This window comes from Copadichromis virginalis, linkage group LG9 (assembly GCF_057382275.1).
Source record: "Copadichromis virginalis isolate Kocher_CV1m ecotype Utaka linkage group LG9, C_Virginalis_male_GT1.1, whole genome shotgun sequence".
Taxonomy (NCBI): Eukaryota; Metazoa; Chordata; class Actinopteri; order Cichliformes; family Cichlidae; genus Copadichromis; species Copadichromis virginalis.
In genome coordinates, this window is record NC_140626.1 from 28,366,080 (window position 1) to 28,394,017 (window position 27,938).

Here is a 27,938-nt window from a genome sequence, read left to right on the forward strand (position 1 = left end):
TTTTTTGTCTCGGTCTCGACTTTGTCTTTGTCTTGACTCAGTCTGTCTTGGTCTTGTCTTGACTACAAGTCTATTCATCAGTGGTGCAGAGGGTATGTTGATGATGAAAGCACTAGCATTAGTGCTAATCTTTTCTGCAAGGCTCCAAAAATAAATAAATAAATAAATAAATCCATGATTCAATTCCAGTTACATCTTTGCAGCATGCTTCTTGTTATGGATAATGCAACATTGTTCTGTTAATTTTCAAGACATTTCCCTAATGTTCCTACTTAATCTAGGCATTTCCAATCCAGAGGTAATGTTAGTCATTTTTTAAAAAGGTTTGTAGTGGTGTAACATACCGACAAAGGTTAGGTAGATTTGACCTATTTGTGTTGTGCTTGAGTACAAATATAGAGTAGATCGCACCTAACAAATTGTGTACTAATTAGGGTTAGGGTTAATTGTTACATCAATTTCGTTGAGTATATTTTTAAAAGTTTGTTTTTACAGTGTAACAAGGTTCAGATAAAGGGCCTTTCACAGAGGGTTGCAATTGACAATCACAAAAGACATTATGCTCAGCAAGCTGTGATCACTCAAGTATACTAACTATATATGCGGCTTTTTTTTTCCTGAAAAAAAAAAAGACATTTCGGCAAATTTATGAGCGTGTGTGGTTTTATGTGCCTCTGCACTCATTGCCTCGGCAGTATTACAGAACAACAGTGACATTGTGGGAATTTGCATGGGCATAGCTATGTGTCCACCTGAGAGTGTGTCTGTTAGGTTGTGTGTAGTTTCTGTTTCTTCCACTATCTCACCCTAAACACAATCTCACAGTGGAACGGCATTGATCAAAGGGAGGTCAGACAGGGCTATTGAACTGCCTTCAAAGACATTCTGATTAGTTAGATGGTAACAGTGCACCCATTCATCTTCCATGGCAGAACAAGGCCCACCTCAAGTACTGCAGGGCTTATACAAAACATTTGAAGTAATAGACTTGGGCAATACTGGGAGCACAGAGAGTAGGATAGTTTCATTAAATTTGGAAACTTCTGTGTTAGTTCACGTCCAAAATAAAGTTTTTTGGCCATGGACAGTTTTTTTTTTCTCCACCTGTGAAGGCAGAAGTTTTCTGGAGAACTGTCAGCACATCTGCTATTGCATTTTCAATATGCAGCAGCAGGAAGCCAACTTCCAGTGGTCTGTAACACTCTCGGTCACTCATCTTTTTTTATTTTTTATTTTTTATTCCTATTTATTCTATTTATCCCCTTTGTATATTTTATTTATATTTGTCTCTGTATTTATATGTGTGTGTGTGTGTGTGTGTATATATATATATAACAGTTCTGTAACTGTAACTTTGGTCGTTGCTGTGCTTTTTTTGGAAGTCGAATTTCCCAGAGGAACCCACCCGAGGGATTAATAAAGTTCTATCTTATCTTATCTTATCTTTGTGATCGTTTCCTCCGTACAGTATAGTGTACGTCACATAGAGGCAGTTGCACAGAATTGCACAAAATAAACAGCATCAGTATTCTGTTGAAGTGAAATTGTAACAATGGTGAGTAACATTTGATCAAATTAAAACATAATAACGCAGTCTTCTGGCTGACTCAGTCAATTAGCACCTCTAAATTGGGCATTTGATTGCACAGCACAATGCAAAACAGAGTCAAACAGAGTCAAAATGCAAATTTTGACTTTGTAAGCATTTTGCTATTTACTGGATGACATTTCAAATCAAAATTATTATTATCATTCATATTAGGTATGACACATACTGTGTCATACTCTGCCTCACAGAGCCCCTCCTCCTGACCCCCTCCAGGTACACTGTAAGAATAAACACAATATGAACAAATACAATACATTTCATTCATTATTGGAGGAGAGTAGGGCACAAAAAGGATTTTTTGACTAGAGTTATAAACTAGGTGGCCTAAACTGCCACAAACACTTTAATAGAAACATTATCTGAAAATGCAAATGCAAAATGACAACACTGACTTAAACAGGATTTTCTGATGAGTCTGCCTGTGTAAGTGTGTGCCCAAGCAGTTGTCTGAACTCAAGATTCCCAGCCAGTCAGACCACTTGTGGCGAACCTAAATTGATCACAATCAAGCAGGGGTACTTGGTGTCTTCTTCGCTCACCAAGGATATCGATGAAGGTCATTGACAAACCTCACCTGAAGACAAATCACTAAATAATACGTGACTAACACCACCGGGATTAAACGTGTCCTCAAAGTTTAAATGGTTTTGCACACAGGCATCAATGCAGGCAAATGTTGCATGGGTGACTGCATGTATGGCGAATCCATTCCAATGTGTTTGTCTAGTCCATGACAAGGAAATAAATTGAAATGTCAACAAGTTTAATGAATGCTTACAGTGAGCCAACATTGGGAGGTGCTGTGCAGAATTTCCATGTCTGGTATCCTTGGCAATAAAACCGAACTGCATGGCTCATTTTTGATGTTTGATTAAGATTGTCCAATGTTTTCCACTGATAAAATACACACCTCCTTGCACTGTAATTTTCCCCATCAACTATATCTGACAAGCAGATAGGAGACAGCAATACGCTCACATACTTGTTGATTCAAACAGACAAGTGGATGTTTGTGCTATAAGTCTCTGGATCGAAATTCAAAGACTCCACATGGCGCTCTTGTCTAGTATATGATTCTTCCTATTTAAAACCAGTTGATTTATATCAATCATTGCTTTTGTCCTCTGCCCATGCCTGACCCACTCTTACCTGTCTATGATTGCACACATGTCCAGGCTGACATTCTCAAAAGCTCCCACAGTGCCTTTCTCCACAGCATGTAGCTCAGCAGGTTGGTCATCAACTAAGACTGCTTGCATGCAGCCTTGAAACGAACGCTGGGTTGGTGGAAACAGTGTTTGCAGAAAATAACCTGGAACCCATACAAGAAACAAACAAAAGAAAAGAAAGTAAAACATTGTTACATAAAAAAATGGCAATTTTCTGCTGACAATTACAGATAGTTGGAAGTGGAAAAAATGCTGTAACTATTTTTGAGAAGGAACAGAAACAAAGGGATGCATAAAAGCTTGTTTTAATAGTGAAATGAAAGAAGTGGGAGATTGAAAGAATCCTATTATGCTCTCCCTGCAATCTCACGATTTAAAACACACCATGAAAAGAAGACAGTGACATTATCCTTGATGAGCAACAACACACCTGGCCAGTGAATGGTTATTGTCCCCTTTTTTAAAACCATGAACCTTCATCACTTGTCTTGTTTTAGAGCTTATCCGCAAGGCCCATTAGACTTAATGCTGGTGCTAAGACTGCAGTAGGCTAGAGGACATACAGATTTTACTCTATACTGTACGTTTATGAGGTACAGGAGTCAATGGCCCGTCCAGAGGTTTCACTGGGCCTTGACTGAAGAGGGGACAAGGCTAGGACAAAACTATACACCTGTGTGTATTTTTTGAACATTCTTTATCTTTTACAAAACTTCACTGATATATGACAGGTTTACATGTACTCTACATGCATGTCTTCTACATGTTTAAATCTGCCTCCGTGCTTTGTGTATAATAGTTGCACAGCATACAGTATAGGAGTGTAAATCTACAGAGCACAGGCAGTCCAACAGCACACGGGTCACTCATAAAACACAACCGCTCAATGACATCTCCATCATCGTGATGATATAAGCTGTCACACTCTCCAGCATGCCTATCAGCTTCAAGGCCAAAGCATCAAAGAGACTTATTATACAAGGCGTGTGCACTGGGTGTGTGTGTGTGTATGTGTGTGTATACATCGACATAATTGTAGTTTATGTCCCTGACACAAAGCATATAAAACAGTAGAAAGTAAACAGTATGTATAAGGGTATGTGTGTGCACGTTTGCTGGATTCATCCTGTTCTTCACATCTTTTGATTTTCATCTCCTCCTTCCAAAAAGTTTCTCCTGTCATCCTTGCCATCTGTCTCTTTTCCTGCCACACCTGCCTGGTGTTTTTTTTTTTTTTTTTTTCCAGGGAGAAACACAGAGAGAGAGAGAAAGACAGAGAGGGAGATAGAAAAGGAAGAGAAGATGGGAAACAGAGCAGACTGCAGCTGGCTGGCAGCACTTTGTGTCCTGTGGATAGCTTATAAATGCAAAGGAAATCCAGCTATCCTGACAGTTTGGCAGAATGAGTGGCACCATGCATGAAGCTATGGGTGGATGTATGTATGTTGCTCGGCCATGAAAGCCAGCGGGAGGTTTGTTTCTCTGCTTCTCTTTTCAAGCCACCAACTGAGTGGTTTTTGCAATTAAAGTTCAACACTATATCCGATTAGTTTATTAGGTGTCACTTTATAATTTACTCTTTTGATGCAAAAATACTTTTTTAAGAGCAATAACTGAAATGCACCTGTATTTCTACTAAAACCGGCATGCTTCAGGTGACAGCTGACTTTGGATTAAAAATTAATCATCAATCAGCAAACAAAGCAAAAATCTGATATCTAGAAAAAGCTAAATGAATCCAAACATCTGCAAATCACTATTTAAAAGACACAGGTGATCATTTATCTATATGAATGAGCACTATAAATGCTCCTTTTACCATATTGCATATTAAATGATTAATAGATGGATAAATAAGACTCAGAGAGTATGTAGATTTTGCAGTAGCAGAGTTTTAAATAGATTTAAAGTACAGCATTTTATTTTATTATTACTCTAAAGCGAATGGTTGTCTGTCCCTGTGTGTTGGCCCTGCGACAGACTGGCGACCTGTCCAGGGTGTACCCCGCCTCTCGCCCTATGACAGCTGGGATAGGCTCCAGCGCCCCCCGCGACCCTGAAAAGGATAAGCGGAAGCGAATGGATGGATGGATGGATGATTTTAAAATATGTATCACTGTATGAATGTAATGCAGATATACTCACACAAAGTTCAAGATTCAGACCGCTGTTAGTAGAAAGTCCAACAAAGACAAAACAATTGCTGGAAGCAAAGCAAATGCATCACCATACCTCAATCGATCTTCTAATCTAAATTCTAGATAAGAATAAGCAGTACTTATTTCTCCCTAATTTCAATGTCATTCTTTGCTTTAATTTGCAGTATTACTACAAACAGAAGAACTCTGTTTCTTATAACTGTTCAGAATGTGGAACAACAGCAATAACCCCCTGCAGTCTTGTTGGCACACTATCACAATCCCCCTGTTGGGCCTAAAGAGCTCGTCTTACAATACACACTGGAAAGACCAGCACCAGCTTTCTTCTACCTGTGCACGGCTGGCTCCCAGGCTATGTTTCCAAATCCCATTACATTTAGAGGTATGTGTCTGCTTCCGGAAGAGGTAGGTTGGAAATCTGCCAATATGCTCAGAGGTAAATTATTAAACAAATATTCCAAGGATGTAACTCTAGAATATATTCAGAAGAGACAAGAACTATTGCCAAACACAATATGTAATTTCACACAAAACCAAGAATGCACTCCCGGAAAGGAAAATGCTTAACTCCTGACCACCTGCTGCAGTTTGTCCCTCAGCAATTTACCCTAAGTGTCCAAAAAAGTCCTCAGAGCACTCTCAAACAAACATAACTCGCATTAATATCAAACAAAACTCATGTCAATAAAATCATTTGGCACCTTAGCTGATATGCACGTAAACAGAACTGTTTGCACTTACACAAAATGACACAAGATGCACATGCAGCACGTGGACTGCACTTTGATAAATGTGGTTGCCAGAGTGTCATGTCTTATTCATCACAAGCCTTAGGATGTAAAGGTAGGATGTAAAAGGAACGGCATGCAAGACGCATGGCTGAAAATGTGCTATTCATTACAAGTTACCGCAAGAACTTAAGATGCTAAAATGACCAAAAGAAAGCACTGGAGGGCTACAATGCTGTGTTTCAAGAAGGTCAAAAAATATACTGTGTCATAGTGTACAGTCTATGTGTAGTAATGGGAAAGCAACTGTAGGACTTTTGTCATGATGAGTCATTTATTCACAAATAGAAAATGTGAAAGAAGCCATTCTATCATTTCCAAAATGATGAAAAGAAGCAATGAGCTATGAAAAGCTGTGACAATATTTGGAACCACTCAGTATTATCAAATGTATAAGAAAGTCAAGATTTCAACACTACAATAGGAAACACTACATACTCCTTTCCGCCCCCACCTACAGACAGTTATCAAATGCTAGAAAGCTTCAGAGTGGAACGTCCCATAATTGACTGCTCTCTCATTAGTGTATCAATTTTTCCCCTCTTCCTGAATAGAAAATATGACTTTGTGTCTCCGTGTATGTGCACTTATGTGTGATTGTGTGTGTCTCCCTGTCGTGCCTCTTGAGAAATTCAATTTATGGATGTCTTCTGCCAGTCACTTACTAATTTCTCTAAGCGTAGCGTCATGAGTGAAAAACTACTCTCCGTAAAATGGGCTTTGGGTTCAGGAGACTGCTTCTAAAAGCAGGTGCTCAATGGACAGAGGAGTGGAGATGAGAGGAGCAGGAGAGGAGTCCAGCGGGAGGCAAAGGAAGGGGTTAAAGCAAATGAAATAATGAGAAAAATGAAGACATAAGGTAGGGAGGAAATTTGAAGGAGCAAAACAGAAAGAAACCTGAAAAGAATAGAATGAAGAAAGAGGGAAGAGTAAAGGGCACGTTCAAAGGCTCAAAGCCTAGGTCTTTCTTGCCACTGACATCCTCAGCATAATATCTTGTAACCTAGCAACCTTGGGAGAGGTTCCAAGTGAATTTTAATGGCACAGAAATTAAATGGCAGGACTATTACATCACAAGGAAAATGTTGAATGGCTGCAGAACTCAGAGATTTGCACTGTCAATTATTACCGGTACATAATTTCAGAGGAAGCAAAGTGGTCTTATTTTAGCTGTTATTAACTGACACGCAAAAACTGCACATTCTAGACAATATATATAAAAAAAGGAAATAAGGAAGAATATTCAATAAAGGGAAATATTATGTACTCAATTTGCATAGCCTTTAAACTCCTTGGGAATAGTACCTCATTTGCATAATGTCCCATCATAGCCAAAATCAAATAAATAAAAATGCATTAAAAGTTACCACTGATTTAAACTGGGTAATTTATTTATTTAATAAAAGCATGAATTAGCAAATATTTCATGTCAATATGCATGCCTTCATATAACATATGAATAACATTAATTTTAATGTTAAAAGCATTGAAAGACTGTGTTATGCAAAAGAAAAAAAAACAGTCTTGTTCATATAAGCCAATTCTACGCACGCACACACACACACACACACACACACACACACACACACACTTTGCTGCGATTTGATTAAATACAGACTGACATTTATATGCCGTATTTGTGTGTGTGTGGGTCTAAGTAAAGCATGTAAAACATGTGTTCTCAGACTTAGTGTTAGTCATACCGTATGTACATCCTTACTTATTAGTGACAGTCACGCCTCAATAAAACCCTAATTGGTGCTAATGTGCTTTAATGTAGCAGTTGTGGCAGAAATAAAAATATAACTGAAGATTATAGGAGGCAGATAGTCACACCCACTTTCCTCTAACTCCCTAGCAAAGTTAAGGTGCTATGCTATCAAAGTGAATGGAATAGTTACTCTAGACCAGTGGAGTCCAAATCCAGGCCTCGAGGACCAGTGTCCTGCAGGTTGTAGATGTGTCCTTGATCCATCACAGCTGATTTAAATGTCTAAATTACCTCCTCAACATGTCTTGGGCTGTGTCCCAATTCAGGGTCTGCACGCTGAAGGCTAGACCGTCCCATTTCACAAGCCTCTCACTTCCGCACTTCTCGTACTTATAGTACGCACCGTACGTAGTACGCGTAGTGTGCGTTCTTCAAGCGTGCAGACCCTGAATTGGGACACAGCCTTGAAGATCTCCAGAATACTGGTAACTAATCATTTGATTCAGGTGCCTAGACCCAGGGTGAGATCTAAAACCTGCAGGACACCGGCCATCAAGGCCTGGAGTTGGGCAAGTCTGCTCTAGACTGACATTTCCTATTTTGCTCATTTATTTTTCATGGAGACCAAATACTCGTGACTTAGAACAAAATCCAAGAAAGAGATGACACATCATTGTGGATATTAATTTATATATATATAAAAAAAAACAAAAAAAAAACACCCAGCACGCCCCTGCGGGCGGTTTATCCTTCAAGCTCGGGTCCTCTACCAGAGGCCTGGGAGCTTGAGGGTCCTGCGCAGTATCTTAGCTGTTCCCAGGACTGCGCTCTTCTGGACAGAGATCTCCGATGTTGTTCCCGGGATCTGCTGGAGCCACTCGCCTAGCTTGGGAGTCACCGCACCTAGTGCTCCGATTACCACGGGGACCACCGTTACCTTCACCCTCCACATCCTCTCGAGCTCTTCTCTGAGCCCTTGGTATTTCTCCAGCTTCTCGTGTTCCTTCTTCCTGATATTGCTGTCATTCGGAACCGCTACATGCTACACCGCTACTACGCAAGTAACCCCGGCGGAAGGGGCTACATGAATAGGATGAGGGACCTATGGATATATATATATATATATATATATATATATATATATAAAAAAAAACACCCAGCACGCCCCTGCGGGCGGTTTATCCTTCAAGCTCGGGTCCTCTACCAGAGGCCTGGGAGCTTGAGGGTCCTGCGCAGTATCTTAGCTGTTCCCAGGACTGCGCTCTTCTGGACAGAGATCTCCGATGTTGTTCCCGGGATCTGCTGGAGCCACTCGCCTAGCTTGGGAGTCACCGCACCTAGTGCTCCGATTACCACGGGGACCACCGTTACCTTCACCCTCCACATCCTCTCGAGCTCTTCTCTGAGCCCTTGGTATTTCTCCAGCTTCTCGTGTTCCTTCTTCCTGATATTGCTGTCATTCGGAACCGCTACATCGATCACTACGGCCGTCTTCTTCTGTTTGTCTACCACCACTATGTCCGGTTGGTTAGCCACCACCATTTTGTCCGTCTGTATCTGGAAGTCCCACAGGATCTTAGCTCGGTCATTCTCCACCACCCTTGGGGGCATCTCCCATTTTGACCTCGGGACTTCCAGGTTATACTCGGCACAGATGTTCCTGTACACTATGCCGGCCACTTGGTTATGGCGTTCCATGTATGCCTTGCCTGCTAGCATCTTGCACCCTGCTGTTATGTGCTGGATTGTCTCTGGGGCATCTTTACACAGCCTGCACCTGGGGTCTTGCCTGGTGTGATAGACCCCAGCCTCTATGGATCTTGTACTCAGAGCTTGTTCTTGTGCTGCCATGATTAGTGCCTCTGTGCTGTCTTTCAGTCCAGCTTTGTCCAGCCACTGGTAGGATTTCTGGATATCAGCCACCTCCTCTATCTGCCGGTGGTACATACCGTGCAGGGGCCTGTCCTTCCATGATGGTTCCTCGTCTCCCTCCTCTTTCTTGGGTTTCTGCTGCCTGAGGTATTCACTGAGCACTCGGTCAGTTGGGGCCATCTTCCCAATGTATTCTTGGATGTTCCTTGTCTCATCCTGGACTGTGGTGCTGACACTCACCAGTCCCCGGCCCCCTTCCTTCCGCTTAGCGTACAGCCTCAGGGTGCTGGACTTGGGGTGAAACCCTCCATGCATGGTCAGGAGCTTTCTTGTCTTTATGTCAGTGGCTTCTATCTCCTCCTTTGGCCAGCCTATTACCCCAGCAGGGTACCTGATCACGGGCAGGGCGTATGTGTTGATGGCCCGGATCTTGTTCTTACCATTCAGCTGACTCCTCAGGACTTGCCTGACCCTCTGCAGGTACTTGGTGGTTGCAGCCTTTCTAGCGGCCTCTTCATGGTTCCCATTTGCCTGCGGGATCCCCAGGTACTTGTAACTGTCCTCTATGTCTGCAATGTTGCCTTCTGGTAGTTCAATCCCCTCAGTTCTGACTACCTTCCCTCTCTTTGTTACCATCCGACTACACTTCTCCAGTCCGAACGACATTCCAATGTCATTGCTGTATAGCCTGGTAGTGTGGATCAGTGAATCGATGTCTCGTTCACTCTTGGCATACAGCTTGATGTCATCCATGTACAGGAGGTGGCTGACAACTGCTCCGTTCCGTAGTCGGTATCCGTAGCCAGTCTTGTTAATGATCTCACTGAGGGGGTTCAGGCCTATGCAGAACAGCAGTGGGGACAGAGCATCTCCTTGGTAGATCCCGCACTTGATGGTAACTTGTGCTATGGGCTTGGAGTTGGCCTCTAGTGTTGTACGCCACATCCCCATTGAGTTCCTGATGAAGGCTCTTAGGGTCCCATTGATCTTGTACAATTCTAGGCATTCCAGTATCCAGCTGTGGGGCATTGAGTCATAGGCCTTCTTGTAATCAATCCAGGCAGTGCACAGGTTGGTCAGTCTGGTCTTGCAGTCTCGGCTGATTGTTCTGTCTACCAGTAGCTGGTGTTTTGCACCTCTGGTATTCTTGCCAATTCCTTTCTGTGTCCCGCTCATGTATTGACCCATGTGCCTGTTCATCTTAGCCGATATGATGCCTGACAGGAGCTTCCATGTAGTACTGAGGCAGGTTATTGGTCGGTAGTTGGAGGGGACCGCTCCCTTCTTGGGGTCCTTGGGGATCAGGACCGTCCGACCTTCGGTTAGCCATTCCGGGTGTCTCTCGTTAACTAGCAGCTGGTTCATTTGTGCTGCCAGACGCTCGTGGAGTGCAGTCAGCTTCTTCAGCCAGTAGGCGTGAACCATGTCGGGCCCTGGTGCTGTCCAACTCTTCATACTGGAGACCCTTTCTTGGATATCTGCCACTGTGATGGTTACTGGACCCTGTTCAGGGAGGTCGCTGTGGTCTGCCCTCAGATCCACTAGCCACTGAGCATTGCCGTTATGGGTTGCATCCTTCTCCCATATGCTCTTCCAGTATTGCTCCATCTCCAGCCTTGGTGGTACTGTTCTCTTATTGTTCCCTTGCCACTGAGAGTACACCTTTGCTGGTTCTGTGGAGAACAGCTGGTTTATTCTCCTGCCTTCTATCTCTCTGGTGTACCTCCTCAAGCGGCTGGCCAAGGCTGTGAGTCTTTGCTTGGCAGTTTCCAAGGCCTCAGGTATGGACAGCTTGCTGTATTTCTTAGGCACCGTATTTGTCGCACCTTTCTGCAACTCTGTTAGTTGGCTAACCTCCCTCCGTGCTACTTTGATCTTGCCCTCTAGCCTCCTTCTCCATGGAGGGTACTGCCCCTTGTGGCTGTTCAACTTGTAGCCAAGCATCTCACTGATCACTGCTGCCGTATTGTAGATCAGCTTGTTAGTGTCGGTAATCGTGGTTGTAGGTATTGCCCGTAGTGCTGCATTAACATCATCTAGCAGACCTTCTGAGGGTACTTCACGTAATCTTGGTAACCGGCTACGGGGGATCCAGGTTTCAAGCTTGGCCATGATCCTATTTTTCAGGTCAGTTCCTCTCACACTCAACGATCCTTCTCCTATCGCACTTGGGGCTATGTACCCAATCTCGGGTGGGGGTGATGATATCTCCCCCCTGACCTGGCGTCCTGACTCCTCCTTGCATTTGTAGCATTTGTGTTGTACCTCGTCAATCTCTAGCTGTGAGAGCAGTCCCTTCTTTCGAATGTTGGAACACTGAGCTACTAGTTGTTTCGCTGTCATTGTGGATGTTGGGTATCGAAGAATCCATAGGTCCCTCATCCTATTCATGTAGCCCCTTCCGCCGGGGTTACTTGCGTAGTAGCATTCCAACAACGCCCTGTTTTCGTCCCTTGCCCACCGATGCCTTCTTGTTCCAGTAGCCCACTTTTCGTCAGGGTGCCCTGGTTCCTCAACACCTGACGCGGACCTTGTTGATCCGGGCGACGTCCGAGCCGGCATGCCTTCATATTTATCTGTCTCGCTCATGTCTGCGGTAGGCTTGCTTAGCATAGGGGGTCTAGCCTTAGGACCCTTACTGGATACAGACGCCCCAGGCAGGAATCGAACTTGCGATCCTCTGTTCCAAAGGCGTGTAGTTTAACCACTACGCTATCCAGCTGCTGCTATATATATATATATATATATATATATATATATATATATATATATATATATATATGTATTTTTTAAAACTTTTTAAACTAAAAAAACAACTTTGTTATTGTTTGTTATTAAATCACTATTCGAAAGTGTTGAGTCAAAGATGGGGTTGACAACAAAGAACAGCACAGAAACAACATAAAACCAAGAGCATAAAATATATCTCTGCTATTACATGGTACTTGTTTACGAAGTAGGGTTCAGCTGGTGGTCTCTGGTCTACAACTGTTGCCAGCGGAAGCACAGCAGATTGATGCCTTACAGCCATGTGATTTGAAGCAGATGGCTACCTGGATGGCCGCACCTACATAAATTACTCTCAGCAATTAACTCAAGCCTTGTCCTGTATATAAAAAAACAGGGATTGTTCATAATACTGTGAGGTTTCTGCTAATTGTGTCTCGCTGATAGAACAGTCTCAGTCACAGTGAAAGTGCTGATGGAATACTGTTAGAGAGCTTTAGGACAGCTTAATGGGCTTGGCCTCTTTGACTCATCAAGCCGAGCGATCAGAGAGAGTAATTGAGGGCAAGCCAAAGGCTAAACTATCTTCTGTACATTCACTATATTATTCTGTTACCTCTGAGATGGAAATTAGCCTCTGAATGTGATGAGTGGGATGGTTTGAATACATGTGCTGGATATTTTGTCTGAGCTAACGTAGTTCTGTGTGTATGTAGGACACCCATCTTTTCATGTGAGTTACAGACTTGCGTACTAACTTAACCAACACACATAGGATTTTAGGCTTCCTCTTTGATAACAAGGAGGCAAGATATTGAATGAAAGATGGAAATTGCGATTAAAATTCACACACTGCTCCACATGGAATTTCTCTGTTGCTACAGTATTTAAATACACCAAACCCAATCACAGAAAAATGAAAAGAAAAGGAAAATAACCCTAAGAGCTAAACACAAGCTGCATCAGTGCACACTGTTTTCCATGAAACAGCTCCTAAAAGTTTTTCCCTAGCCACTAAAGCGCTGGCCTAAATATCATTTTGTAGTTCTTTCCATAGTAATAATCAACAGTTTTGTATCCCCTGCAGCCTTCAAACTTGTGTTTACCACCAGGCTCCCTGCTCCTCAGCATTCATTATGTCATGTAAAATTAACGAGAAAAACCCCAGTCACAGTTCCTGCCAATTCAGCGCACTACCTCCATCAAAGGGGAGAAACTACTGAAAAACATTGCTGTTTTTTCCAGTTGCTGCAATGTGTATTTAGTGTTTATATGTGATTACATACTGTATGTGTTTATATGCAAGTGGAATGCAAAGTGGCGTAGAATATATACTACAATGCACTGTACATAGTTTTTATATATCACCTATGGTGCAGTATTTTGCTCTTTTTAATTAATCTTTTCCAAATAAAAATCTATGCTGAGAATCTTTTGCAAATTTATTGGAAGAAAGAATATGACTGACATTCAGAACCAATTTAGCATAGGTTAGTTCAGTTTCTAGGTATTTCTCTTGCTTATCTTTGCAATGTGGTAAATTTAACTGACTGGACATGATCTGGGAATCAAAAGCCTGGTGACAGGGAATACTGTTGCACAAGTCAAAGGGGAGGATCAGGTCAATGCACAAATTGGAACAACTGGGTGTCTTCCTGGAGCTGGCTGTCTGGCCAAACTAAGCAACTGCCAGAAAAGGGCCTAAGCACATACTGCTAACAAGAACCAGATAGTTCTTTTCTAAATGTCACACCTAAGGGACCCATCCATCACTACTAATCATCATGCCCGATACCATCCCAGTGGTAAGGCACGCTTGTGCCACATTCATGTAGAGTTGATGTTTTCTGTATGGACTAGTTGGGCTTCAGGGAATGGTTAACAGCTAAAATACAGACATATTCTTCAAGAAAGCTTTTTCCAAAGCACTCAGGACTGAATCAAAGTTTCACCTTTCAACTGGACATGACCATAAGCATATAGCCCCCTCTCAAAAAACAAACTGGAGTGGCAACTCTGTGAATGTCTTTGAGTGGCCCAACGACAACCGTGCTGTGAACTCAGTGAAATATCTCTGGAGAGACCTAAAAATGAACTCTGACCATCTGCATCAAAACTGACAGAGCTTAGGAGGATCTGCAGACAAGAATGGCAGAAAATCTCCAAATCTGTGTGCAAAGGTTCTTGTGTCCTACCCAATAAAATTCAAGAGTGCAAGAACTGCCAAATGTGCCTCAACTCAAGTACCATAGGTTAAATAAAAACATCAGAAAACTTTCTTGAAGTATTCGTCATAGATTAATTGGCCTTGCCTTACTCTTTAATGTGCTAACCTTTTTCATTCACCTTATAAAACCTTCTTTCTGTATTTTGCAATTCCTGCCTGTCAATCTTTTGTACTATTTCTTCTCTTCCTTTTTTGGACTTCCTTCGTCTAACTGTCTCCTCTGTCCTCTTCATGGAGTAAAGACATTGCGGAGATCCTCTCCTCTCCTCTCAGCCACTATTGATTCACAACTCAGTTTACTGAAATCAATAAATCACCAATTGCATCAAGTGGAGACTAGAGGGTGAGAAGGAAAAGGAGAGAGGAGATATAAAAGACAGACAAAGACTAAAAAGAGAGACAGAAAGTTGGGATATCAATAATGAAAAATGAAGAATTAAATTCAATGATTCTGCAACAGCCTAGATTGACAAAAGACCTTCAGAATCCTTCAAAGATGTAACAGACTCTAGACTAAAAATCCATTAGCCCATCAAGGTCTCACAGACTTTGATTTCATATATAAAAAAAGTACAGAGTCATCATGGACTTGGGGATTTACTCAAACCAGCTAAGAGTAAATTAAAATAGACAACAGAATAAAAGTACTAGGGCTGTGTTTTTGTCGGCTGCTCTGATCCTTACTGACTGGCCTGGGGAAATGATTTTGCTCGATGGAGGAGATTGTGCTCAGACAGAGAGCGGTGGGGGTGGGGGAGGCATGATGGAGCTATCAGAGCTGCACTATCTCTCTAAGTTACTGTAATTTCATACAGGTGCCCACACATACACACACACCCACACACACATGCACACAAGTACACTTAGATACGGACCATCTTCCAACAGACAGACAGAGGTGTCTGGCATCATTAACCTGGCGTCTTCCTAATTCTGACAGATTGAGGCTGCTGCTTGTGTTATCGCTCTTTCTATCTCTCTGTGAGTGTCTGTTTGTTATAGTTTGTGTCCCCTATATATATGGTGTTGTTGCTGTGCCTGGGCTCTTGCTAAGTGAGCGACTTTCAGTTAAACTTTGCCTACCAGAAAAGAAATTTGATCATTTTTGCCTTAACACACACATGTACAAATATGGGTGATTTAGAAATATTGATTTAGATTGAAGAACTATCTGCAAATAACCACAAAACCAACACAAGTTCTATATGAACAGCATAGACGACTCAAATCCTAGCTGTAAAACATGAAAAATAAACATGCAACACACCTCCTCAAACATAGGGAGCATGTGGTGGAGTACACACATCCACAGTGTAGAGAAATGCGATGGAAATGAATGATGCTGGCACTAAAGTTGGTCTAGTTCTCATTAGAAATGTGGTGATGGTGCTGGGTTGACCCTTACCTCCGAGGTGATAGGTTCCTCCCGTGGTGATGCTGAGAGGTGAGACGGAGCGCACAGCAGACACCTCCTCGCCGTCTATCGTCAACATGGCAAAGTTCTCCTTGGCAACCAAACGTATTGCATGCCACTGGCCATCATTGAGGCCCGAGCCTGGAAAAAAGCAATAAGGCAAAAGCATTTGTGTAAATCCCTGGATGTAATAATAAAACTTGCTGAGAAAAATAAAAATAAAAAAACAATAAAAAAAGGCCCACCACACAAAACTCAATACTGGTACTTTTTACCCCCATAGGTCCAAGTTATTTCTTTTAATAGGAGAATATAGAAGAATATGTAAGGCCCTGACTGGGATTTGTCAATAAGACAATTGGCTGGGTGAGAGGTGTGTGGGTGATTCATTCTGTTATGTGTGGCTATCCCTCTCTGTTTACCTTCTACTTTTATATTCAGCATATGTTTTTCTCCACAACAATGGCACTCCTGTGTGCCTGCTGAATGTGATTCCAACAGAGTTCAGTGCTATCGAGGATCATCTTTCTGCCTCTATTTCGGCTTCCCCTCACTTATGTGCACAGTCACATATGCAAGTCCGTGCTCCTCGATTCTTCTCCCCTTCTCTTTTGTTCTCTCACTCCCTCTTTCTCCTGGCTCCCTTTTGTAGTCTCAAAGCCCATGTGACTCAACTCCATTAAGTCTCACAGAACCCTGTTTGCTGAGTATCCAAATGCATGTGTGTGTGAGTCCTTTATGTGCCTGCAACTTTGAGTACTTTTTGAAAGTGCACGAGGCTCTAATGTGTTGCTCTGTCTGCATATGTGTGTGTTTGGTGCATGCAAGTTCCGTGCCCTCCTTTCTTCTCCCTTCTCTTGTAGCTGTGCTCCATTAAATATGAGTGATGTTTTGGAAAGGGACATTACTACTGGAGCTGAGAGAGAAGCCAGCTTCCTTTCATTGCCCTCTCCTCTATACATCACCTCTTACTGACACCAATCTCTATTCATCCTTTCCTCCTCACCTCGATCGCTATCCCAGATTCCTCTATCTCTCCATCTTTATTTCCCTTCCTCTGTTTCTGCATTTAAAATTTCCTCTCTTTTTCTTTCTCTCTTCTCTTTTCTTCTCTACTTCTCTAAGTTTGCAGCCATCTGCTGCAGTGTCTTTCTTTTTCAATTGGGCTTAGCACACTGCCTCACTGATTGTAATACATCGATACCTGTTGAGGACACTGTAGCGAAGTTCAAGGTACGGTCATGTGTAAATCAGTCTAGGCAGAGCGCACCTACTCATGGATCTGCATGCACGTCAATACACACACTTTCGCATAGACGGTGGGCAAGCTTATGTCGGTGTGTTTGCATTTTTGTGTGGCGGCCTCTGTGTGAGTCCCCGCTGTCTGCAAGATGCACTCTCACATTGTTTACTTCTTCCCAGAATGCACTTGAAGACCCGAGCTTTCATATCAGCAGGGAGTCTGCACTAATTAATCTTCATCAGCAGGGTGGCCGTGTGTGCCTGTGCTTGTATGCCTGTGTGCGATCGAGGCTGTGACCAAAGAAATTAAGGGCCAAGATGGTCACTTGCTGAGAGTTGTGACCACAGCAGCCACGCTCAGGGCAACGTGGTTGGGCATGCAAAAATACACACTCGCATACACGGGACATGGTACCCCTTAAAATTGTAAAACCCTTTTTTAAAAACTAGCTCTAGCAGGGAGAAAAATAAAATAATAAAAAATAATACTGTTAACAACGCTTTTTTGTCAGGAGGCCATGATCCCAAAACTAATAACACAAAATCTAGAGGACAGTGTCTACATTGTCCGAGTGATAACCACAAAAAAGTTACTTCTGGCAGAAAGCGACCTTGATAACCTCCTTCAGTGACAATCACATTTCTGCCTGCATATTGGTTTGATGTAATCACTACCAAGCTCTCTCCTCCATCCTGTCCCACTCTCTATAACCTCTTGAATGTAATGGAAAACAGATACTGTATAACCTTGTGTTCCCTCATCTGTTTTACATCACCTGCAATAGCTTTGAATGATGAGCTTATCAGTGATGGCGATGTAACTGAACCTTCACACTCATGCACAAACAGACAAGTGCCTGCTGAAACCCTCATGCTCAAATATGCGATCCGTGTTCTCTCTCTCTGTCTCTCTGTCTTTCTCTCACTGTCAAAAGCACCAAATACAGTGGCCTGTAAAAGTATTCGGCCCCCTTGAACTTCTCCACATTTTGTCACATTACAGCCACAAACATGAATCAATTATATTGGAATTCCACGTGAAAGATCAATACAAAGTGGTGTACACGTGAGAAGTGGAACGAAAATCATACATGATTCCAAACATTTTTTACAAATAAATAACTGCAAAGTGGGGTGTGCGTAATTATTCAGCCCCCTGAATCAATACTTTGTAGAACCACCTTTTGCTGCAATTACAGCTGCCAGTCTTTTAGGGCAGCGGTCCCCAACCTTTTTTGCGCCACGGACTGTTTTATGCCCAATAATATTTTCAAGGACCGGCCTTTAAGGTGTCGCAGATAAATACAACAAAATAAAACTAGTACCGGTACCGAAAAAAAAAGAAGATTTATTCATAACACACGTGAAGAGACCCAGGAAAACCGAGTTAACGATAAAAACAATGAAAAAAATAACGCTGAAAACCGATAAAAACCCTGAAAACCATACATTTACACCTGAGCCTCAACTCTCGCGGCCCAGTACCAAACGACTCACGGACCGGTACTGGTCCGAGGCCCGGGGGTTGGGGACCGCTGTTTTAGGGTATGTCTCTACCAGCTTTGCACATGTAGAGACTGAAATCCTTGCCCATTCTTCTTTGTAAAACAGCTCCATCTCAGTCAGATTAGATGGACAGCATTTGTGAACAGCAGTTTTCAGATCTTGCCACAGATTCTCGATTGGATTTAGATCTGGACTTTGACTGGGCCATTCTAACACATGGATATGTTTTGTTTTAAATCTTTCCATTGTTGCCCTGGCTTTATGTTTAGGGTCGTTGTCCTGCTTATAGGTGAACCTCCGCCCCAGTCTCAAGTCTTTTGCAGACTCCAAGAGGTTTTCTTCCAAGATTGCTCCGTATTTGGCTCCATCCATCTTCCCATCAACTCTGACCAGCTTCCCTGTCCCTGCTGAAGAGAAGCACCCCCAGAGCATGATGCTGCCACCACCATATTTGACAGTGGGGATGGTGTGTTCACAGTGATGTGCAGTGTTAGTTTTCCGCCACACATAGCGTTTTGCATTTTGGCCAAAAAGTTCCATTTTGGTCTCATCTGACCAGAGCACCTTCTTCCACAGGTTTGCTGTGTCCCCCACATGGCTTGTGGAAAACTGCAAACGGGACTTCTTATGGTTTTCTGTTAACAATGGCTTTCTTCTTGCCACTCTTCCATAAAGGCCAACTTTGTGCAGTGCACGACTAATAGTTGTCCTGTGGACAGATCCCCCCACCTGAACTGTAGATCTCTGCAGCTCGTCCAGAGTCACCATGGGCCTCTTGGCTGCATTTCTGATCAGCGCTCTCCTTGTTCGGCCTGTGAGTTTAGGTGGTCCCCTAGGGACCCCAAAGCGCTTTACACACCCAATCATCCACCCATTCACTCTCACATTCACACACTGGTGGAGACAAGCTACAGTTGTAGCCACAGCTGCCCTGGGGCAGACTGACAGAAGCGAGGCTGCCATATCGCGCCATCGGCCCTTCTGGGCTGAATAAGGGGGCTGAATAATTACGCACACCCCACTTTGCAGTTATTTATTTGTAAAAAATGTTTGTAATCATGTATGATTTTTGTTCCACTTCTCATGTGTACACCACTTTGTGTTGGTCTTTCACGTGGAATTCCAATAAAATTGATTCATGTTTGTGGCTGTAATGTGACAGAATGTGGGAAAGTTCAAGGGGGCCGAATACTTTTGCAAGCCACTGTACACTGGCAAAAATCATGCACATACCAGCTGTCTGTCACAGATAAAAAAAAAGAGTGAAAAAGATGAAGGAGGAGGAGAATTAGTCAGATTAAACCTGATAAAGTTGTGGTTTTCTTTGTTGTTATTCAAATGCAGGGTCTGATAACAAAGTGACAAGCTGATCAGCTACTTTGCTTGGTTTGAACTTGGGGTTAATTCATGTTATATTGAATCCTTAGTAAACAAATGCAACTGTGGAAAAAATATCATCCAAACAGTAAATAAAATCACTACACAAAAGTGATGATTTCATGCTGTGAAACAGTGAACTTGATTGGATTGAGGTTTTGACATCATTATCATCATATCTCTAGCAGCTTCACCTTGTAAGTATCTGTTGGGAACCAGCTTTTAAGGTCATGCAAAATAAATCCAACATTTTAGTTTTCATTTCCATCTGAGGAAATCTAACATTCATTATTCATGTCAACAATTGAATTAATTCAATGCACATCCTAAAGGTGTGTGCACTTTGTAACCACTGACCATCTGTATAGACAAGATACCATCTGTATAAATACAATAAACAATGTGAAAACTGTTTAATTAATGTTCTGCAATATTAGTTTGGGGTAATCCCCCCCCCCCCCAAAAAAAGAGGTAAATAAGTCATGAAAGAATGCAGTTCTATCTGTCTGTGATGTGTACTCATGAAGAAGATCTGAGCTGACCACAGATGAAGTGCAAGACTAGGAACGAGTCCTCGGATGAGCTGAGAGCACCGAGACACATGTTGGTAGGGCAATTTTCCTAAACATAACAAAACTGTTGCACATATATTCTCTATTAAATGGCTAATTGTTGCTCTTACTTGTCTGTTTCTGCTATAAATTAGCCTGTGTTAATTTAATGCATGCAATGTAAGCAATTGGAACTCCATCATTATCTAAATTTGAATAGCAGTAATTTAAATACTGATCCATTAAACCTAACAAAAGTCATTACTGTAAGAAAACAACTTACTTTCTGCAAATTGCTCTCAATTCAAAAAATTTTCAGAAATTTCCACCAATAAACAAAGCCTGGTGCAGCTTACTGCTCATGCTTTTCACTGAAAATCTCATCCTCTATGATGTTTCAAGATGAGCACCAGACTGACAGCCACAGAAAACAAAGTGACAGCAATTACAGCAAAGCTTCAAGCGCCTGAGACTGAACAGAAGAAAATGGTGGAGGAGGCTAAGAGACTGATTTCAGGTATGAAAATCACAGACTTGGTAATTTTAGAAAATCTTGAAAGAACTGTAGATAAAATATTAGCTTTCATGTTTCTAGTATAAGCTGCAGAACTGGCAGTCCTCAATTCAAAAAGTGACAACCAGTGACGACGCGGTGCAGGAGCAGAAGGAGAAGGAGATGACAGCTCTGAGTGAAGACCTGGAGAGAAGACTGAACTGCAGCTCACCAGTAACAAAGGATAAAATATGGATGACGAATGCAGGTATTTTGATAAAATATATATTTATGCTTTCCCACAGAGGCTGAGGAGTGTGATCCCCCTATAGTTGGAACATACCCTCTGACTATAGCGGGATCCCACTGGTCTATTGCTGTTGTTCCTAAATTCCTATTTGCAGTAATATTACTTACAGTTGCCAGTTGTTGCAACCATGGGATCTAATTACAGTATCACACTCAAATCCAGTGAACTCTTTAGAAGGACTCATTCTTTTACTAATGTTTGTACCGGAAGACTGCATGGCTAGGTGTTTGATACACCTGCTGCAATGGGATAGAAGATTAAATGGTGTGACCCCATAGTCTATATATGTGTGGATGAACTAACACTGTAGTAAAACTATATACTGACTATGTGTTTGGTTTTTATGTTTTTTTAATTATATACCAAACATATTTAATGCCAAAGCTATGAACTACTTTTGCATTTTCTCCACACAGATTCAAATGTATTCATACAAGTGCAGACACGAATATGTAAATACACTGACTTAAATCTTTTAATAAACGGTGCTGAAGATTCTGAACTGTCTTTTAACTTTTCAAAGCCAAGTCCTGTTATCTTCTACTGATCATAATTGACTAAAACTGTTTCTCTTCGTTAACATAATACATTTTTTTGTTTGACAACACTCAATAGATTGACCAATACTCAGCAAAAATCTAAGAAAAAGACAAACAACTGCACAAAATACAAGTTAGTCCAATGAATCAATGCTGTGCCAAGTTCTGCAAGAAGACCCAAAATGTCACCATCAGATGAGAGGAAATTGGTCAGGGTGTTTACGATGCAATAAATAGAAGAAGTTAAAGAATTGAAAACAAGCAGGGAGGAAGGGTGGGGCACGTAAACGAGAATGAACAGCTTGCAGAACTGGGGGAACCTATATACAGTAGATGACAACCGGAAGGAGTGTGTTTGGAGGCGTGATCCCGCTCCTGAAATTCCTATACATAATCTCCAATTAATAACCCTGTGCAGAAGTTATTGTTGGCTGCTAAAGATGACAGCTGTGGACAAGAGTCACTGTACCTTGCGTACTTTAAGAACAGACTGACATTGTCCCTTCTTACTGACAAACAATGCACACTACATCTTTAACCATGGTAACATGAGATAACTTATACAGATGCCATGCTACATATTGAGGTCAAAGTGAACCAGTTAAGTCCTTTAACTGCTGTGGCCTGACCTTGGAGCTAATGGTTGTTAAAGATTAGCTGAATGAAAAACAGTATGAATGATAATACTAACAGCTCTCCAACACTGCACAGTTTGAGTCTTTTAGAGAACTGCCTGATCATGAGAAGTCTTCCATTATTCACACAGTTACTCTGACTGCAGTTGTGCCAGACAGAGAGAGAGACATGCGCTCCAACAGTGAAGCACAAAAAGAAATCTTGTAAAGGAGAAAGTGCCAAGCCAGTGCACAGACAAGTGGATAGACAAACAACGCCACACAGCTGGGATAATAGTTATCACAAAGTTTCAAAAACCAGTTTTGGCAAACTAGCAGCAATAGCCTCCAAGCTTTAAAAGTGTGCATACTGTATTTGTGTTTGTGTTTGGTAATTGTGCACATATTGTATTCCTGTCAAAATACAAATATGATAAAAAAAAAAAAAAGAATCAGAAAATAATAATTCAGAAGTCATGTCCATGCCAGGAGTTCATGATAATGTCTTGTACTGCTCTTTCTTTTCACAAGGGCCAAATTGAATAAATTATTTTTAAACGTAGCTTTTAAACTGAATGAGAAAAATAACTAGACAGCAGTGATGCACTTTCTAGCTAATAAATAGACACAATTAATGTGTCGTGTGTAAAACTATATGCAAATGCCTACTGTTTCTTTTTGTATGTGCTCTTATAAGTGGGTAAATAAATTAAAAGGACACTGGCCTCTTAAATGTCTAAGTTGCATTATATGAGCTGTAAAACTACAAATAGGAAGCTGCGATATGTTTTAGAGGATCCTAACCTGACTCAGGAAAATGGTGAGCAATTCTTAAAGATAGCGATTAGCTCATGTAGAGACTGATTATACACATAACAAGAGTAATAATAGTTATAACTGTAGACAACAAACAAAACAAAACAAATGAATGAAACAAACAATAAGGACAACATAATTTTATGGTTGCCTGTTTATTTTTCCTCAATCTTAATCATCTAAGGAAGACTTGGTGTTGGCTCTCTCTGCAGTAGAGTATCACTTCCTCTTACAGTACAACACACAGTGGTGTTTTTGTGTAGCTTATCTGAGTAGCCAATTTAATTAAACACTTATAGATAATGTCTGATTTCATAGTGTAAGCTCAGAGAGTGTAATTTGTCCAAAGCACAATCTGTGTTGATTCACTCGCTAATTATATTCACAGCATGCCCTCTCTTTAGGTATTTGCTAGCTTAGCTTAGCACAGCTTGTAGCCAACTCACTAGCAGCATGGCCTCTTCACCTGTCCCTCCCGCACTTTCCTGCTCTTTGTGTCAAATGTTTAGTTTGTGACAGAAAAATCAGCAGAAAATCATTTAAATACAAAAAAACTCAAAGAAAGACCAATGTTGTATCCACAACTTTAAAGAGTAAAACAGTAAAATTTGCATTATTAAACATTAGGTCTGTCACTCCTAAGTCCCTGTCAGTACATGAATAATTTAAATTAACCAACACCCCAGAGTTATACCAATTGTCAGCATCCCCGAAGCATTGGGCGTGGTGGGGTGGTGTGGCAGCAATCTCCCACTCCAGCTCAACAACCAGACTGAGTTTTAATTCATTTTAAAACGCGATGCTTAGCCTTGTCCACCCTAGCTGGAAAACTCAAAAAGCAGTTTCATTTGTTGCTATCATTTACCTGAGCCATACTCAGAGTTTCTGTTTGGATGCTCAGACTTTTTATCAAAATCAGTGCTGACCTCAGATAAAATAATTATTGTGGGTGATTTAAACATCCATGTAGATAGCAAAAATGACAGCCTCAACACATTTTAAATCTATTATTAGACTCAACTGGCTTCTTTCAGAATGTAAAAGAACCCACCCATCACTTTAATCACACTCTAGATCTTCCCCTGATATATGGCATAGAAAGGGAATGTTTACCAGTATTTCCTAGTTTTACCCTCTTTTGTCTGGTTACAATAATGGATTACACAGAAGTGGGGAATAGATTTCATGACAGCAGATGTCTTTCTGTAACCAAGTTTAAGGATATAATCCATCCACTGTTATCTTCTTCATGCTCTGTGCAAACACAGTGCAGCACAGCTACCTGAACACTATTCCCACAGAGGTTGATTATCTTGTTAATATTTTTACTTCTTCACTGCTTACAACTCTAGATACTGTAGCGCCTACGACAAAGAAAGCCTCAAATCAAAAGTTCATTTGAAATTTGATTCATATCTATGTAATAGACTCCAATTTATTCATGTAAACGGAGAGTCCTCTTGACACACTAAGGTTAATTATGGAGTTCCACAGGGTTCCATGCTAGGACCAATTGTGTTTATATTATACATGCCTTCCTTAGACAGTATCATTAGAAAGCATAGCATACACTTTCACTGCTCTGCAGATGACACCCAGCTTTATCTATCCATGAAGCCAGAAAACACACACCAATTAATAAAACTGCAGGGATGTCTTAAAGACATAAAGACCTGGATGACCTCAGATTTCCTGCTTCAAAATTCAGATGAAAGTGAAGTTATTGCATTCGGCCCTAAAAATCTTAGAAATGCAGTATTTATCCAGATGCTTACCCTGGCCTCCAGTAACACTGTGAGGAATCTTGGGGTCATTTTTGATCAGGCTAAGTCCTTTAGTATGCACATTGAACAGATATGTAGGACTGCTTTCGTCCATTTGTGTAATATCTCCAAAATTTGAAACATCCTGTCTTAGAGTGATGCTGAAAAACTAGTTTATGCATTTATTACTTCTAGGCTGGACTGCTGCAATTCGTTGTTGTCAGGATGGACTTAAAACTCCCTGGAAAGCCTACACTTGATACACAATCCTGCAGCAACTGACCATACTAACAGGGACTAAAAAGAGAGAGCGTACTTCCTTTCTGCTGGCGCAAAGGTGCTTGCTCATAGGTCATATGACTGTTGGAGTTTTCTCTGTTTTTCTTGAATTATGGTAGGGTCTTCACCTGACAATATAAAACACCTTGATGCAACTGTTGTTGTGATTTGGCTCTTTATAAATAAAACTGAATTGAATGGAATGTTGTGTGCAATAAATCATTTGGAGACTAGGGCAAGTCACCTACCTCCTCTCCCTACTGCGCTGCATGCTGGGAAGGTGAGTGAGCGAGTGTGTGAAGGTGGCGGATGATTGTGAGGAGCTGCTGAGTTCTTGACTGTGTGTTTTTTTTCTTTCTTTACATCTTGTCCTTGATGAAAAGGTAAGAGAAGTTTATTTCATTGATTTGTGTTGGGTGAACAAAACTTAGTTAATCATTTGTTTTCTTTTGAGCCACGGCATACCTCCCTAGTGTGGGTTCTCCTTCCCTGTCAATTAGACACGGGGTTGGAGTGATGAGTGCCCCACAGTTTACTGTAGAGCAGGTTCTTTTGGCTGTAGGAAAACAGGCTGGCCGTGAAGACATCACTTACAGCTCTCAGATGAACAAGGCTGTTGATTTTTCTTTTTGTTTAGAGAGGGGTGACCTTCGATGATTTGTTGTTGGTATTTTGCCTTTATTGATGTCTTAAACATACATCACTATGTCTGGGTTTCCTGCTTCATCCATAATGAAAACAGGCTGATCCGCTTTGAAAATTTGCTAACAGGTGTTCACGTACCTGAATGACCCTTTTCTACTCAATCTAAGCACTCAAAGCACTTTACAGAACTTGTACATTCACTCATTCACACAAGCACTTTTTTCTAAGCTGTTTCTAAGTTTCTAAGCTGTTTCTACAAGCATTCATACTCCGATGGATGTATCGGAGGGAAACATGGGGTTAGTATCTTGCCCAAGTCTGCATACAAATATGGACATGCAGACTGCATACGCATATTTGGCATGCACACTGGAGCAGACTGGGATTGAACCACCAACCTTCCGGTTAGTGGCCACCCCCCAGTTAACAAAAACCCACAAAATATGCAGCACAAAAAGGTGAAGGTCACAACTGCTACCCCAACAACTGTTAAGCTTCACAATGAAGAAACAGTGGACCATCTCAGAAAGACAAATGAAAGAAGCAAGGAAAAATGAGGGGAAACTAATCTAAGGTAAGATAATGAAATGGCTGGCGCACAGGAGGAGGTCTTCCTTAGGAAGGGAATCAGTGTCCTCTTTCTCCCCTATTCTTTCTGCTTTGTAAGGTGGTTTTAATAGTGGGAACATTGAACATCAATGAAAGTAGGGATAGAGAAAGGCCAGAACTGCCCACTGAGCCTAGTAGAAATAAAAACATTGATGTGGTCCTTTTACAGGAAGCACACAGCTCTGTGGATAATGAAGCTGAATGGGGAATGAGTTCAAGGGGGCAGTGTTTTCTTAGTCAAGCCAGTAATCCTAGAGTGCAAGTAGCAGTTTTATTTTCTCAGCACCTTCATTTAACAAACATTTCAATGTGTGAAGTGGAGCAGAGTAGGTTCCAAGTAGTGGAAGCACCAATCAGGGATATATTATTTTTATTCATAAATGTTCATTCATAAATGCTCAGAGCTCTGGTACTGACTGTGTAGTGTAATTTCACAACCTAAGTGACAAATGAAAGGAGTATTACAGTAGCTCAGTTGTAGTGGTACGTACGGGACTGGAATTTTACCACCTATTCTACAGCTGATAGGAATATAGAGGAAGATCACCCACCTTCAGCCTCCCTTCTGACCACCACTGATGAAATTAATTTCACAGATGTGTGGCGGAAACTCTATCCTACATTATACATACCTAAAAGTCTCTGAGGGCAGTGTGAGGGCAGTTAGGCGTGATGCAATTTATCTTTGTAATTGATCAAAAATACAATAATAGGTTAAATAGAGCATAATTTTATTGTTTCTTTTTAATGTTGTCATTTTATTATACTGTCTGAAACAGGTCTTGTAAATGAGACTTTTCTTTTGCAAAGAATACACTACAGTCATAACAGCTATTGAAAAGAATTGCCTTGCGGATGTAGAAAGGGACATTAGGGTTAAAGAAGACAGACACAATTATTAATGGGACAGACAATAATAACAGTGCTTGGGATGGATAATGGGAGGAAGGCTTTAGGTCGGTTTCTCCAAGAAAAAGCGAAAGGGTCTTTAATTAGAACTCGCATCCCTACTATAAAATAAAGCTCCAACCCATATTTTTTTAAGTTGGAGAAAAAAGTTCAATCAAATGCTGCACCTCAAGCTCTCAGATGGGTCTCTAACATCTGACTCTTGAGGGTTGAGAAAGCTTGCTGCAGAGTTGCACTCAAGCTTTAGTGCTGACAACTGTGATGTGGACTGTTTGGCTAAGATATTGGGCCTTCGTCTCGAGTGGGTGAAGCAGCCTGCTTCACTGGAGACCACCATCTCTTTTGATGAAATGTCGGCAGCAGTTCAGCAGCTCAGCTGTGGTCGGTTGATGGATTTCCTGCAAACATTTTTTTTCTTTCTATTTACCAGGAAAAGTCATTTCATGGAGTTAATCTTTATCTTTTTTTAAAAATTAAAGTCCTTTGGTTTTAGTAAAGCTTGTACTCTTGGTATAAGTCAGTGCTTCTCAATTATTTTCTGTTACGCCCCCTCTCTAAACTACTACTACTGCTACATTTAACGTGCATCAATTTCCTGAAATTAAAAAA

General features: G+C 41.4%; 1 protein-coding gene across 2 annotated transcripts in view; it reads right to left on the reverse strand.

Annotated features, from left to right (window-relative positions):
* The window catches only part of cntnap2a (contactin associated protein 2a), a 403,255-nt gene that overhangs the window by 139,381 nt on the left and 235,936 nt on the right, over positions 1-27,938 (reverse strand). For both annotated transcript variants that reach the window (XM_085468615.1, XM_085468614.1), the window contains exons 10-11: positions 15,668-15,817; positions 2,759-2,921 (exon numbers count right to left, since the gene is read on the reverse strand). In XM_085468615.1, coding sequence (XP_085324741.1) covers positions 2,759-2,921; positions 15,668-15,817 — 313 coding nt within the window. The remainder of the gene's footprint in view (positions 1-2,758; positions 2,922-15,667; positions 15,818-27,938) is intronic.